Source organism: Zonotrichia albicollis, chromosome 10 (assembly GCF_047830755.1).
Source record: "Zonotrichia albicollis isolate bZonAlb1 chromosome 10, bZonAlb1.hap1, whole genome shotgun sequence".
Classification (NCBI taxonomy): domain Eukaryota; kingdom Metazoa; phylum Chordata; class Aves; order Passeriformes; family Passerellidae; genus Zonotrichia; species Zonotrichia albicollis.
The window spans coordinates 26,934,919-26,951,928 of record NC_133828.1 but is presented as its reverse complement, the minus strand read 5'-3'; the positions used below and the strand labels follow the sequence as shown (position 1 = coordinate 26,951,928).

Below are 17,010 nucleotides of genomic sequence, written 5' to 3'. Positions count from 1 at the left end.
CAGTAAGCACATTTCTAGCTCCTGCTCTGAAGACTTGCTGCCTTGGTGGTTGCTGCCATAACCTGCACTACTGAGGTAATACATCTAGATAAGGCCTGACAGCCTCTCAGATCCTTGTCCACTTTATCATCTTCCTCCCTGTTTTCTTTCTTCACCTTACTCTACCTGTCATTTGTAGATTGGACCTTGTAATATGATTCAGACAAGCAACAAGGGGTTGCCAAAAACACAGAGATATTTCTTGTGGTGTATAGGAAGAGATGGTGAAAGAGTTGTTAGAGGACAGAAGGCAGATGACTGTCTTCTCACTAATCACTACATCTGGCACTCTGCTTGGCTACTCCACGGAGCAGAGGGGTCCTGCTGTCACCTCTTGCAGGAGATTCCTCATTTACTATCCTTGTACAAGGAGTGTCTATGCATTTTCAACGGCTTCTCCTTGGAACGCCCAAGAGAGCAGTTGCCACCCACATCCAGTGCCTGTGCTGCCCTGCACACTCCGGTCACCCACCACCCATCCGGCCCCAGCCTGCGCTCACCTCAGAGCCCTGCGAGAGGATCCCAAGTCAGTGGGTGGAGAGAGGCATTGCCCACGCCTGCCACCTGAGACAGCACACGGTGTCACCGGGATGGCTCAGCAGCGCTTTCCAGAGGCAAGGCAGCCTCTGGAAGCAGCTTGCTCCGCCCACACCGTTATGCGTGCCGGAGGAGAGGCACCACACTCCCTTCAAGGAGAGCTCTTCAAAAGTATGAAATGCAAATTGTTGTTATTGGGATTGCACTTCAACAACCTTTCCAACTGATTGTGATGAGCAAAGCTCATGAGCACAGTGCAGCTCCAAGGGCAAGGTCTTTGCTTCTAGCCCCATATGCTGTGCAAGCAGAATACTGGCTGTTTAAACAGAAGATGCACTTCAATAGGGAAGGCTGCTTGATGAGTCCTGTACATATCTCCTTATAAAGACTAGAAATGTGCTTTCTGAAAGAAATACAGTATTTAAATTGATTAGGCAAATAATAAATAATGCCCCCAAGCCTCCTGTCTGCACCTGTCTGTGAGCTGGGCATATGGTGCCTTTCCAGACCACATGGTGGCCAATGAAGCAGAGCTGGTGATTATTATTTCACCCACCTTTAGCAGGAAATAAAACATCTGTTTAATCCTGACAGTGGGACTCCCCAGCAGTTAGGCTAAGATGGTTCAGAAGGAATATAATTGTTAAGCCAGCAGAAAGCAGTGATATGACATCAATTTTTTTAAGTCTCCAGTCTCTGACACTTGGAGAGTCATGGGATTTTTCATGGCTGTAGAAAGTCAGGACCTCTGTTTCACAGCTCAGTGAGAAAGAAAAAGGGCATCTTTTCAGCAGGAGCCAGTGGACAAGTGGCTGTGGACTGCTCACAAGTGGAGCAGCTGTACTTGCTGGTGCTCTCTGGTTACCAATGGTGTTTTCTCAATGCTGTTCAACCACAAGGCAGCATGAAGAGCTCGAACACTTGGACTGTCACGGTGAAAAACCAGCAAGAGCAGACACAGACATGCCATTCTGTGCAATATATAAGCAGATGAAGGTATTTTTGGGGTGCAGAACAACTCCTAAAATGATGTGTTCCCCTGGAAAATTAAACCCAGTATTACTGACTGCCAGGTAGTAGCCAGAGGGCTGACTGAATAGCCTGGCTAGGCAATGATGAACAGGAAGTACAGCTGCAAATCTCACCTTATGGAACAGCAAACAGGGCACTAAGTAGTCAAAAAAGACAGTGTCCAAACGAGAGAGGGGTATTTAAGAGGGTGACATAGTCAGAGTGGTCCCACAAAACTGAGCAAAGGGAAATTGAGACCAAATGTTCGTAACAATTCCTATGTCTTAGATTAATTTGCATAGCAGTCTTAGCAGGGAAGTGTTCAAATCCCCTTCCAGAAAAGGACAAAACAAAGTCTTGGGTTCAGCAACCCAAAGGATAAGTCTGTGCTGAATTACTGGACTATGATGAAAAACATTTGTTGTTTTTGTGGGATTCTTCTCACTCTATCCTCTTCCTATCCAGCAGAGCTTACTCACAGACGCTGTAGTGCTCCTCTTTGAACTCGTTTGGCTCCGTGGGGGGACAGGCATTTGGTTAGTGGTGGCCACTGTGGAGGGAGGAGGGTTTGAAGAATCTGAGAACAGATTCCAGCTGGCTGCAAGCACTCCCACTAGGATGTGATGCACAGCAAGGTCTCATGCTCCTGAGCACCCCTGTCAGCCAGTAAACACAAGCACCCTGGCATGCATGGCAGCACTGAAATGTACAGGCATGGTCATTGTTGTGCAACCCCTCAGGAAACAGCTGATTTTGCTGCAGTTTGAAAAAACAGATGTGGCTTAAACCCTCAAAAAAATTGGTATCCATTTGAGGCATAATTAAAAGGAGCTTGAATCTAACCAAAGACAAAACTGAAAAGCAAAAATGGAACTTTAGTAACCTGACTTTGTCTATTGCACACTTCTTTACTGGCTTTGACTAGCTAAAAAAAAAAAAAAAAGTCGAGCTCCTGCAGCTGCAGGTAGCTGTTGTCCTTTGCTCAGAAATATAATCAGCTATTGGCACAGAGCTGAAACAGAAGCTGCTGTTCTGGTTATGGGATCAGAGCTACTTAAGTTGGGCAAGACCATTACCATCTTCCACCCAAACCTGCTGCAGTGTGCCCACCACAAATTGTCACCAAAAGTTCCTATGCAAACTTCACATTCCTGCATGAGTTGGAGCATATTACTGAGAAGCAATTCAAACTTCAGTTAATAGAGGTGCATTATATACCTACAACTATTAAAACTCTTACTATATTTTGTTTCCCTCACTGGAAAGGGTGAACTTTTCCTCCCCATTATGGTCCTTGTAAAATGTGTGCATTTTTCAAGGGTACACTGCACAAAGCTTGCCTTGCTTGACTGTTGGCTGCATGTTCACAGGTGTCTTTGCTGTCAGTTATTGATGCTATCAAGAAAGCAGCATCTTTTAAAAGGCTTCCAACTGAATTTTAGCTCCAGGCCACATACTTTCTCTCTGCAGGGTAGCTTTTACCATCTAATCTCACTGGAACAAGAAGGCTTTAAAACTAGGAAAAAATGAATGAGGAAATCAGTGATACCAATTATACACCAAATGAAGATAAGTCCCTCTGTCTCATTAGCACTGTTTAATTATGCTTGGATTTAAATTCTAAATATAGTTCATACAAATTCACAAGGGCAAGTGTTTGCTTCCCCTGTTGTAATCCTCTTCACATCTAATACTCCTCTCTCCTATGAGATCAACAGTTTTAAGGACCTGTCCGCTTGAGTCATAAATAGAAAAGATGCTGATGCTTCATCCCTTACAAGTGAGAAATGTTGGTTAAGCAATGGCTTATGTTTTATATTTGCAGTGCTGTGAGAGCCCAGAGGTCTCAAGTGACTTCTCAGCTTCCTGTGCTGGGTCTGTGTGTACAAGTGGAGAGAGTGCCTGCTATGGGTTTCTATACTCCTAACAAAGCAGAGGCTGCATGTTTTCCATATGCTTCTTGTTGGGACCTATCATGATGTTCATTATCCTGAACAAAGGCACCAGACCAGGTGTCACGAACATTTATGCTTTTATTGTACAGTTGCCATAACTGGAGCAACCAGATCACTGTTCAGACTGAAAAGGTGTTGGCTAACAAACCCTCAAATTCTCGCAATAGGCTTCCACAAATGTGTTGGCTACACAAGCCCTTCATTTTGTACAGTTCAGTAAGTTCTCAACTCCCACAGCAAACACATCAAAGGTGCTGTCACACAAGCCACAACACAGCTCCAGAAGCTTCCCACTCCCACAATAAACTACAGTAATCTGTGACTTCTACCCAGGGGTTCAGCTGAGAAAGAGAGGAGACCCACTACCCCACTCCATGAAAAAAATGCCCCCAGAGACAAATCTCTGCTCACTGAGAAGAAGCCTTTTCTTAGTCCATGTGCAGAGTAACTGTCCAAAATGCCAATGAGGATGTCCTCTGCTTGAGAAAGGTGGGGTTTAAACAAGCACTTCTGCACCAGCTATTCTGAAAGGAAGGAATGGGGCAGGGAGAAAGATGCAAACATCTGTTTTCCTTCTAGGTCTGGTTAAAAATTCAGTTAAGAAGCTGCATCTAAAAAGACAAGGATTTGAAAACATCATCAGCATTTCTAAAAGCGCAGAGTGCAGACATGCTCTCTACCATGACCTTAGTATTTGCTAAATCCTTTATCAGTGGTTTTGTTTTACTCAGAAATACTATTAATCAATCCACATATAAAAACTATTGAGTGAGAATTTTACTACCCTCAAAACTAAAGTTTATTGCACTTGTGAAAGCATTTTACACTTGCATCCTCAATTGGCATGTGTCTGCTAAGAACAGATGTCATCGCTCAGTCACAGAGTGCAAAGGCATTTGATGCTCAGTGTCACCTCAGATTTGTGTGTCCAAAGGATAATGAACATAGATGCAGTATTAGATTAGAGCTTCAGATGCTTGAATTTGTGCAGCATGTAGAGGAACTACACTTTAGTAACCCTGGGATATGGAATAATTAGAACATCAGGTTCTTCCTGCATTAGTTTAGTCAAGGAATGAGTAAAAATGATGGTGGGTTTTCATAACTCCTACCCCCTGGAGACAATCAGGCAGAAATGGCACTGAGGGCTTATATGCTGGTAAGCACCTAAATCTCTGTGGTAGCTGCTGTGATTATTGTTGTTTCTTGGAAATTTTGGTTGGACTCTCATGCCCAGAGAAGAAAATCATCTGTGCATTTCCAGCAAGATGTCCACACACTGAAAATCTGAGACTACTGGTAGGACAGCCAGCCAAGCATCCCCGTAGGAGAGGTGCTCCTCATGAGGGAGAGCCGGGAGAGGCAGAGAGCAGAGCCCAGCCTGGGGGCAGGGCTGCCTCTGGGGACGCCCTTCCTCCTGCAGGGCCTGGGGAGCACGGCCTGACGTGCCAGGGAAGGGCTGTCCTGCAGCAAGCTCAGATGCTGTCATTGCTCCCCATGGCCCCAGCGCTCACTCCCACTTCCCAGTGCCTGCAGCCTGGGCTGGCGCTGGGCCTGGGTGAGGGGTAACCCAGCCAAAAGAGAGAGCTGCCTTGCCCCTGAGATAAGGAGAAAAACCACCAGTCTCTACAGTTTTCACCATTAGAACCTCATCTTGTTGAATGTACTACCTGCATATTATGACTTTCATTCTACCAATATATGAAAGTATTAATTTGAGTGGAAAAGGATGAGGGTCATTAAAAACACAGGAATCCTGACAGATGATAAAGGATGACACAGGAGTTATTCTTCTAATTTTATGTGTGAAGGTTTTGTCAGTTGGGTGATGGGACAGTAACCTTTAGGATATGGTAATTTTTTAGATTGGAATTAGTTTGGGCTCAGTAATAAAACTAACCTGACAGCTCTAAGATAATTTAAGAGCTCAGCTCAGCTCCTGATACATTCTTATGTAACCCTAGAAGCAGCATGAGGATTTTGTGGTATCATATAAATGTATATGAATTAACATTTAACCAATGGAAAAGATGCTCCAAATCCACTATGGGCAAGTGCAGTTTGCCAGCCAATGGGTTACTTACTTGTCTTTGCAATAGAAGGGCATGCAGGGAAGGTACTGCAGTGCTCAAATCAGCGAGGAGAGCTCAGCCAGCGGCCAACGAGCCACAGCTGCAAGCCTGAAACAGTTTGTGTGGTAGTTAGGGTGAAGGAAGTTGTACATTATGCAAATATACAAAGCTGTGCAACAGCTCTTCGTGTGGCTTTTTATAGGGACAGATCCAGGGGAATGAAAGAAGCTGCACCATCTCCTAGGTCAGCCCCGTGTGTGCGACTGTTTGGCAAGTCCTGCTCCTCTGCCGTGCTCAGCCCAAGGGCAGAGGAGGTAGATGGCAGAATTCTGGGAACAGGGGGCGTGTTCTGCTTCTCTGAGTCTTTGCTACTTCTCTCAGTTTTAGTGGAAATTGCTGTTCTGCTATTGAAGGCAAGTGAAGATCTACTGGATCTGCTCACAATTACACAGAGCAAAGCAGTTCTTGATGCTCTTTCCCTCCAAGATTTTGACAAAGCTAACGGACAATCAGCTCCCTTTTCCAGCTTTCATTCCACGCCTTCCAGACCTGCTAAACCCATGAGTGTCCCAACAAGTTCAGACACAAAACACAAGCAGCCCTCTCTCCCGTCTTTGTCTTGCATTTTAACAACTCTTGGACCTCTCAACATCAACTACAAATTATCATAGTTCTCTATTACTGAACAACATTTAGAAGAAGCTGGTTTGAACATGTCTTCTGTCCTGAACTAAAAATATTTCAGTATTCCAACATCAAAAATATTCTATTGATTCAGTAAGGTGCTGTCAGGTCCTTCTAGGCACTGAAACACTGGAGAGTGCTTATGCCTCTTTAAGCTATGGCTGCTCCCAGACCTTACTGAGAACAATAACTCTGCTAAGGATTGTCCTTCCAGTTTTGCAGAAGGGAGGAATTGCAAAACTCCCCTGGACACCAATACTACAAATAACAGGAAGCCACAACCCCAGGCCACCTGCAAAATGATTCAAACTTTGCATATGAGCAAACAGGTTTCCCAAGAGTAACAGCAGACACGAGGGTGATGTCCAGGGACTGCTTGGTTTTTACACTGTAAGTACAACTGCAAAACTACAGAAACAGGAGCATGGGCCTGAAGCCATGGCATTCTCTTCCCAGGAAACTCTTGTTCCATTGGTCTGCAGAGCTGTGCTCTGCTCAATACCATAGCATAGCTTTCATTCAAGAGCAAGTAAACATTTTCTAAGGACACGGCAAATGTGGCTTTGATCTCCTCCACTCTTTAGAGAGGAGGTCCCTGGCTGTGTTTGAATGGTGCAGAGAAAAAGATACCCATAGATTTGTAGAAGGGGATTCTGAAATTTAAACATCCTGTAATTTCTTAATGATACCCAATTAGCTCTTGAGACACTAGATACAAAATGAGATTTCTAGGGAAAGCATTTTTCCTTGATTTACACACAGAATTTTACTGGCTTGGGAAACATAGCACAGTGAAAAGATTGCAAGGTGACTTGATTTCTTCCAGCGAAGAAGAAAAATCAAATTTCTCCAACAGCAAGTTTCTCAAACATTCTGTTAGGAGCTGAATATCTGAAATTATTCTGCAAGAACCTCACTTATTCAGAGGACAATAATCCTAATTTCAAAAATACACATGAAGTTCAAAATTAAATATATGGTCACTGTATAGAAAACAAAGCTCATATACTATACATGGCAGGAAACTGGTTTTTGTGCCACAGTGTCCAGGACTGGAAATATTAGGCTTAAAGAGCAGTAAAAAAGGATGCTAGGAAAAACTAGAATAGATTACTTAGATAAGTAATGCAGCCATCACTGAGAGGCATCTTTAAGAATAAGGTGGACAAATTTGTCAGGATATGAGTAAACTTGAGCCAAACTCAGGGATCCTTACCTAGGAAGCTTGAAGCACTGAGTAAAACCTGCTTTGTTTGTGGAAGGGGTGCTTAGAAACACACTAGTCTCAGGTGGCAGGTAACGCCAGACAGACCCCCAGGATGGTGACTTGGGGAGCTCTGTGGATCTCACTGGACTCCTTTCACCAATCTGTGATCAGAAAGACGTGAGATTTCTGGATCATTCATTATTTCTCTGAAAAATATGCAGTCTTACCTTTCCTACAGAGGCAACACAGTCCTCAGCTCTACAGTCCATGGCTGCCATGGCTGCCTGGAGGAACGGTCCCGGCCTCAGGAAGGGTATTTGCCCCCTGGAGCCCCGGCAGTGCCCGGGCGCCTGTGCTGTGGCGGCAGATGGACACGCTGGGCTGGCTGGCTCAGGAGCGCGTGGCTGGGCAGGCCCTGCTGCCGGCGCCCCTCAGCTACCAAACCAGAGCCCTCACTCTGGCTGTAGCTGATACAGAGAAAAGAGAGTTTTTAAAAATGCAATAGCAATTGTGAGACTCAAGTATTTTAGACATGGATATTAGGATACTCTCTAACCACACTGGCTCCAAATTTTGAGGCTCCCTTGTCCTGATACACAGCCCAGGTCCCTACCCCGCCAGGCCAGGCTCTCCAGTCTCCCTTCCCAATGCAATATCCCACTTCTGGAGAAGAGCTCCAAGTTCTCAGCGCTCTTTGAAGAATAATAAAAGACAAAAAACCACTTCTCACCTTGCTGGCAACTCCACTCCGTTGCCGAACCGCTCCTCCCACACAACGGCTGCGGGGGCGGTGCTGCACCCGCCCGGCCCAGGCCCCGCGGGCCGCAGCTCCCCTGGCGCACAGCAGCAGCTCCAGCCCCAGCCCCTCTGCCCCACAGCAGCAGCCCCAGCCCCAGCCCCTCTGCCCCACAGCAGAAGTTCCTCCCCCAGCCCCAGCTCCAGCTCCAGCCCGGCCGGAATTCAGGGCTCGGCTGAAGCAGCAACGCTGCTGGGGACCTGCATTCCCTCCCCAGGCTGGATGTGCCCTGTCCTGGTGTCCTGCCTGGCCAGGCTGGTGGCCCCGCCTCAGACCTGTGGTTTTCCTACAATCCGGAGGACATCAAAGCTGGAGCACGAACACGTAGGATGCTTTAAATACCACAACGTGCTTTCCTTTTCGGGGTTGCTGATGTTAAAACACGCAGTCACCTGCTCAGGCTGCCACTCGGGTGGCAGCGGCGCGGAGCTCCCCGGGCCGCGCTGTTCCGGCGCCCGCACTGCCACCGTGCATTTCCCGACTTCCAGCGAGCCTCAAAAGCACTTCTCAGAAAGTCAAAATATTGACCAGCCTTCACAAAATAAAAACACAGCTTCTACTATCCAACGTATTTTCACAATAGGATCCAATTCTATTTCAGTTACCAACAGGCATAATAAAAGGAATGAAATTTAACGTGAACTTACAGCTACAGCACATTTTCCTTGAACTCTGCACTCAGCCTTGTGCTGTAGAGAGTGGAAAGGATGGAGTCGCGGTATTCTGTTTGAATCTGATTTTCTAATAACTCTATGAGCTAATGTTATCCCTCAGCTCAATATTTTAAAAAGAACCACTGAAATACTTACAAGTTGTAACTGCGCAGTCCATTCAATCAAATGAAATTTTGATTACCTCATCATGACAGATGTTTTAAGTTTCATGAATCTTCCCCTTTCACCTCCAATGTTACTTAAATTAATTATTGTATTATTGGCCTTTTGTTTGTAATTAAGAAGAGTTTGATTTAAGTATTTTTGTGTTGCTCACTGATATGGTTATGTGATTTGCACTATGCTGAAATGTAAAAGCACACAATGTAAACCTTGAAATTTCAACTGCCTGTTGTTTATTACTGTTTTGGCTACATTCTCTACAATTTCAGCAGCATTTTAAAGAGACAGTTAACATTTCTTTATATACAATGAAAACAAAATGGCTTGCAACATCAGAAACAAGAGCAACAGTTTAACTGTACAATACTAAATGAAAACCTGTGGTAATACAGCCTCCTCTTTCTGCAACATGGACAAAATTACATATAGGTATTCAGCATCAAGAATGGGATAGTAAAAAGAATAGTGAACAGGAGAGAGATACACTGTTCTGAAAAATAAGTTTCTACCATACAAGGCAGTTAGAAAATGTTTCACATTTTAAAATATCTGTACAAGCCACAAGAAACATTTCCTTGTTGATAGGAACTTCCAGAAATAGAGAATAACCATGAGCAACTTCTACACCTATTATTGATGCGCTCTGCAGGAGGAGAACGCAGCGAACGGACTGAAGGAACTGTACTGTAAATTGCCAACACAGATCGCTGTACATGCCTTGATTGATAACGATTGCCTCTGCTCCATCTCTCATACAGTTGACTCGCACCTGAAGGAGGTCATTTGACTCTTGTAAAAGTAAAAGCAACGTCATTTAGCAGCAATTAAAAGCGCCTTGAGGGAGACTTAAAAAAAATACAATATCCAATTAGAAAAAGCCATACTTTAAACATTTGTACAGGAATAAGTTGCTGAAATTTAACTGAAAATGTGACATCTGTACAACAATTTACAGTAGAGCTAGAAGGGAATTTATCATTATTCCTGCATAGAACATTATACATGACCTGTTTGCATTTGGTTTCATACTGTTGCTTGCTTTTATTAGAAGCCTGGAAGGTTTCTCAAGTTTCAATACCACAGCAAGTATAGTATTTAAAAAAAACCGAATGGATTTCAAAATTAGCAATCTATTTGAGAAGTAAGTACCAGGAATTCCATATCACCCTTCCAATCTAAATTCAGTGGAACACCACAACATTTTTGGAGGTACAAGCCTGAGTAGCCAAACAAAATACTCTAATTTTATTTGAAAAATCTGATGTTAAACATTATCTTTCACCATCTCACATTCCTTACTTTGGTTTTGAAAGATCAATGTCTTGGAAAGATGGCAGTTCATTTACTTCATAACCAGGCACAAATTTTTTCCTGTGTTTTCAAATTTGCTCACTACCCTTTTTTATTTAAATAATGAAAAACTACCCTTCATGTTAGAACTTTCCAGTATCCACCATACGTACTTTAAAGTATTAAAAAGATTATTTACAATGTTCCCCAGAAAAAAACTAAAAACCTTTTCTTCAGTCTTAAACACAGTATACCTGTTAGTTTGTAACAGGAAGTGTCATCCTTCATCCTTCAATGTTTAACGGTGTTTCTCAGAAGGGCACATTTATTCACAGTCCATGATCCACTCCAATCATACAAATGACACTATGTAGGAGGACTTCAGTCTGAAAACACAGTTATCAAACTTGTCCTGTGTAAAAACACTCAAATGCTTTCAAGCTCAAGTCTGCATCTGAAAACTAAACAAAGGTATCATCCCATTCCTCAGCTGGAGAAATTTCAGTACGAAATAATGCTTGAAGTAGGTGGTGTAGGGGATGCTGCTAGGCCAGTCATATGCAAGTTTCCTGAAGAATTTGATCTCCTCATATGAGGGAGAAGATAAGGATCATTGGCCAGCTGGTGGACATCAAATCTGTCCTCTTTTCGGTATGCTAAACAGCGTCTGATAAAGGCCTAGAAAAGAAATGTAGAAAGTTACAGCAACATTCCAAATACTTCTATTTGCTTTGAGGCAAACAGGCAAGTCCTCCTGGATAAACTAGCTTCTAAACAAATTCTTTTTCTTAAATCACTCAATTCAAGTGACAATGTAACATTTTGCTGCTGAACCCGCTGAAGAAATAGAACATCATGGCTGAAAGAAAAAATCAGCAAATTAATTGGCTTCAAATAATTACACTTCAAATAATTATTTCCATATTTAGGAACTATATTTACAAGTAAAACATTAGCACCTCACCCAATTAGATTTTTGCATGTTTTATGCCTGAACAGATGAATAAAAACCAAGTGCCAGAGGATTGAAAAAGGAGACCTTTCTACTTTCTCCAATGAGCTTCTAAAACCATTGAGTGGGGAAGAATAGGTGGATGAGGCAGAGACAGAATTTCAGTGCTTTAGCTGACTTTTGAAAACAAGCATTTCCACATGTGCCATGACAGGGTATAGCAAAACATGAAACTGACACTGATGGTTGCCATGCTCAATAGGCATTATGTAAAGAATATTTAGGAAACCACTACCTTGCTGAAACTCTCTTCCCATGAAAAACTCAATCACACCTGCTTAAAATTAACTAATCAATTGAAAAACTCTGTAGCTAAATTCACTATGTCATCCCTACATCTAAGTCCATATGACCTATGCCAATCATTTTATGCTAAAAGTTTCTGTCAAGTTTTATGTCTAGCACACACAGAACATTTGGTCTCCTGAGAGCCTGGGCTTCAACATTTAATGATAGAAAATCCTTATTATTGCTACAGAACTGATTAGCACATCATTACTTAATTTAGAACTTAATTTAAAAGAATTACATATGTCTTCTTTGATAAATCTGTTCAGCTGTTTGTTCTTTGCTCCAATTAAAATCTGGAGATTAAAGGAGAAAATCTGTGATACAAGTTTCAAAGAATCATGCTAGAATTTACTTCTAACATTTGCATATCCAGCATGAAAAAGGTACAACATAAAAATCATGCACATCTGTTAGTAGATATTCACATGTTCTTGGATATTACAGATTTTAATCAATTCTTCACAGTAAATCCTTCAAAACAAATGAGCTGTAAACAGTTATTCTCAAGATCCTCAGAGTAACAGTTTGTGTCTGAAATGTTTTTAAAATACTTCACAGTTTTGTGGCACTGCAGCCACACTAGTGTGAAGCAAAGGAGACCACTGCACAAAACAGGAAACAGTGAGGAGGATCAAAGAACAGTTACAGTCTGGAAACTAACTAACAATGTCATTTGAGGTTCCATATTTATTTAATCTCTCTGTTTTCCAAATCAGAATTTCAGTTTACAAGCTGTTCTTTTCCAACTGCCAGGCCTATAAATCTGAAAAACAATTTGGATTCTACATAGTCATTGTAAATGGTCTACATTAAGAAGTTAGTCTGAAATTGTTTTACAGCATTTCCACCAGAGAATAATTTCTCCCTCTCTCTCACAGCTATCATGACAATGGTTAATATGAGTTGAGAATACTGGAAGTTTATTTTAGTCTTTCAAACAAACAGACCATGCAAATACACAGGGAATGCAAAAAGTTGCCAATTCTCCATCCTGAACTGTCTCCTCTTTCCTAAGATCCTCTGTATAATAGCTATTAATGACAAAGAAAGGCAAAGTTAAAAGACACAGATATAAACTCTTACTATGTAAAGCTATCAGTAACATGATGTGTGTTTGTCAACTGCACTCAAGGGATAGTCTTTTCAAATGCCAGTGAAAAACCAACAGCAAACAAAAACCTCAATTAAAAAAAGAACCCAATTCTAACGACAATTCTTCAACCAGTTTTTCATAACTTTAACTGCAACTCTCTCACTAACACTACTTTTAGAAAATATAATTAACAGAAATATACCACCACTTGTAACAGCAAGTTTATGTACCCAAAATACTTATTTTGTTGGGAAGCTACTGCCTGTAGTAATATGTTTCTTTTCTTTTTAATCTTTAGAAGCTGAATCTTAACATTCCTAAATTTTTGGTGTGTCCCAAATCTAAGTATGTTTAATTAGTTGCTGAAACTTAAATAAGCATTCTACTATCTTGGCATTTTTTTCCTCAAAGAGCACATCTATTTCATGTGGTCATTAATATATCTTGCAAAAATTGGGAGTTTTTACAAGCAAGTAACACAATATTTTCTTCCACTTTCACGGAACTGGATTTGTGTTACAGATGCTCACAGTAGTAATCATTTGGGAAACCACATTTCTGTTTCTGAATAGCCAGTCAGTGTAGAGGAGTTGACACCTTTGCGGCAGAGCAACTATATTGGCAGTCTTATTTCCTGAATCAGCATCAAAATATCTTCTAAATTCTTAATCTCAAATTCATGTTTCTAAACTCAGACAGAAGTTAATACGCACACACTACAACCTTTCAAAGGGAAGAGTATTAGAGGCCATATCCTTCAGGTACCTGGTAGTCAAGTGGTTTTCCTAGCCAATAAGGCTGCAGAGAATTAACATCCACTGTTTTCAGAAAGAGGTTGCTACTGTTAGCAGCAGCATTTCACAAGAACTTCTAGTAAGAGAGCCTGAGTGAGACACACAAGGTCCTCTGAGAGAAAGTAAAGCAGACCATTTTTGAGGTGGCCTACTTAAAAACCACTTGCAAATTTCTGGAATATATAAATATAGTTTTGCTTTGAAGTACATGATTTTGAGAAGTCCCAGAATAAGATTGCTTAAATAAAAACATCCACATACTGGCTCTCAAGTACGTTCTTCTACACAGTTATTATGTCCTACAGCATTCTTGGGTTAACAACAATTTTACAGCTGAATCCTTCAAGATGAATGTTTTACTCAGAGACTATAGTAAAAGTTACCTTGGCTTCATTGCTTACAACAGGTTTGACAGGGAATTGAACTTCTGTGGCTTTTAATATTGTATTTTCTTGTAGGATATCTTGCTGTGATTGATTGTGGCCAAATGGCTGCAAAACAAGCACATGATTTTTTTTCAGGAGATTTATCCAATTACTTTGATATGGTAAATATTTATCCTATAGTAAGTTGTTGCAGTATACAAACTGCCAACTATCTTGCAAATAAAAAAAGTTACAGGCAACATTTTCCAAGATTTTGAAAAATCAATGTACACTGCCAAAAGTAACACAAGTAATTTTCCATGTAGATTCATGTCTTTACAGTCTAGTGAGAATAGGCATCTACACTAAAACTCTTTAGATTTTCTAAAGATTTCCTTACCTTTCTACCATAAAGGCATTGGAAAAAGATTACTCCAACTGACCACACATCAACCTTATTAGAAATCTTTGGTGGCTCTTTGCCAACTACAAAACACTCTGGAGGCAAGTACCTGGAAAACAAAACAGCATTTCAGTCTGTAAGGTTGGCATCTCTAGAATGTGCTCAATTATCCAACTGTACAAACACCTTACCTACACATCTCTCAGCTTTTGGCAATTGTACAGCTGCCCTACAATCTGCACTCCAACACCTTGCAACCCACCAAAACTGATATCACAGTTTCTATACAGTTAGTCAGATAGAGAGGTCTATTTAACACAAGCACAAATACAAACATTTTTTACATAAACTGCCAATTATAATTTGTTTTTAAATTGTGACTCCAGGTTAAATATGAAGCCATCTATCAAAGCAAGAAAAGCTGAAAGCCAAATAGGGCATTTTACAGCAAGACCTGGTTAGGAATCAATATGGCTTAAAAATCCTTTAACTAAATTTTTAGTAAAAATGGTAACATTACCCAGAGGTGTATATGATAGACAAAGGTGATTGTTATTTCTGTCCCTATATTTTGCAGAAAGAGAACTTAATGAAAGTTGAGGAAGTTCCCATGCCATTCCTAAATTACAGAATAACTTATGAAATGGAACTTTCTTTAAAAAACAAACAAAACCTTCCATATGAATTAATTTAAGGGCAGTCAACTATTACTGACTGTAATATTTAAAATTGAAAAATGCAAAACAACTATTTGGACAACTACAGAACAGGCACTCTGTTGTCAACATATAAGACTTAAAGAGAAACTTTGAAGAAATATTTGTAGAAATAGAAATAAGCAGAAAAAGGGAGATAAAAATGCAACAATTTTAAACAGTATCACAAACTCTCTTCTGGAATACTTGTTTACAATTCTGATTACAACAATCAAGACAAGTGATCTTAAAGTGATACAAATGCAAAGAATGTTACTAAAATGATCTGAAGAATGGATAGACTATAGTTCACAGGGAAAAAATGTGAAGGCTACAAAAACACCAAGGTGCAAGTACTAGGAAGGGATCACAACCTACTTGAGGGAGGACAATGTTAGCACAGGAACAAACAAGTATAAACTGGCCACAAATATACACAGTCTGCAAATTAGAGGATTAGATTTCTAATGATCAGAGAACTGAGGTTACAGAAGACATTTCAAATCAGATTACTGGGGACAAAACAGTAACTAAATTTAATGTAAACATCTAGAAGTTTACCAAGAGATTACATAACCTAACAGCCTGGGAAGGCAGGTAACCGAACCCAGTGACTGAGGAAATCCCTTACAGGGCTATAGGGCAGACAGTTTGTGCAATCCCTCCCTAATGAAGATTCTGGGCTCAGAGAAAGCATGAATTAGAAATGCAGAGACTCATCATGAATCTATAATGATTACAGATCTTTTTTTACTTCTAAGTTTCCAGCACCACTAGTGCCTGAGGCATTCTAGATTAAATCCAAAAGCCAAAATTTTTCTGATATATATTCCTAAAATAAAACATTTAAACTAGTGTTTAAAGAGGTAAAGTATTAAAAAGAGTAGCAAAAGCCTAACACTTCTAAAATGCTTCAACTAAAGTAATCATTTTCTCACAGCATGTGCACAGTGGCATTTGAGGAATAGTATGTGTTTCCTTTTCTAAAAACTCTGAAGGAAAAGGCAAAAACTTTATTACATCCAACTCCTGACTATGGGAAGAGGTGCAAAGCAAATGGCTTCTCTGTAGAGCATATGACTTGTAACAACCTGCCCAGTACAGGATTTCTAATCCACCCACTGACACAGCCAGCACATACCCAGGCTGAAAGAGCTACTCTGCCATGAAGAAACTGCATCTTTAGAGAGTCTAAAACCAGATTTTCTGTAAGCAATGACATGCTTATTGTCATACCTATGCTTTGGCAGCTGTAAAACTCCAGTGTTTTGGATGAGCATGCAAGTACACAAAAAGTAAATCACAGCTGCTGGGCTGTCATTAATGTTTAGGAAAGAAGAGTGAATACTCTTTTGTCCTAAGGACATTACCTGTTGGCAATACCTGTTCTACAATTTCCAAGTACTAAGCACCCACACTTAATCATCAAATGTCTCTGTCAAAAATGTCTTCAACCACCAGCAGCCAAAGAAATAATACCTGCCTCTTCAGAGGTTACCATGTTTCTCAATCACAGTGATCATCTCCACATTTACTTATACATACCTTATAAGTAACACACACATACACACACATTCTCTTATTTTACTTTTTAAGTTAAAGTCTTTTCATATTTGGGAATATCAACAGGACAGTACTGCCCAAACACCTCTGTCTGCCATCCATGTAAACATTTTTAGTCCTAGTTGTCTCTCCAAATTGCTTTATAAGACTACATTTATAAAATCTGAACAATGATCCAAAGTCTAAACAGCAAATTCAAACCAGGACTTACCAGTAAGTTCCTGCTCCCTGTGAAGTTAAATCCATTCCATCCACTCCATAGCTATCATCATCCATTATTTTGGACAGACCAAAATCAGTAATTTTTATTTCTCCACATGCTGTTCCATCTACAAGAAGGATATTACCTATTCAGGGGGAAAAGAAA

The 17,010-nt window shown here is 40.8% G+C and overlaps 1 protein-coding gene across 3 annotated transcripts in view; it reads right to left on the bottom strand.

Moving 5' to 3' along the window:
* Positions 1 to 9,347: 9,347 nt before the first annotated feature.
* The window catches only part of TLK1 (tousled like kinase 1), a 76,585-nt gene continuing 68,922 nt past the window's right edge, over positions 9,348 to 17,010 (bottom strand). For all 3 annotated transcript variants that reach the window (XM_005484052.4, XM_074548508.1, XM_005484051.4), the window contains exons 18-21: positions 16,855 to 16,990; positions 14,383 to 14,494; positions 14,001 to 14,108; positions 9,348 to 11,105 (exon numbers count right to left, since the gene is read on the bottom strand). In XM_005484052.4, the coding sequence (XP_005484109.1) occupies positions 10,929 to 11,105; positions 14,001 to 14,108; positions 14,383 to 14,494; positions 16,855 to 16,990 (533 nt within the window). In that variant the 3' untranslated portion in view covers positions 9,348 to 10,928. The remainder of the gene's footprint in view (positions 11,106 to 14,000; positions 14,109 to 14,382; positions 14,495 to 16,854; positions 16,991 to 17,010) is intronic.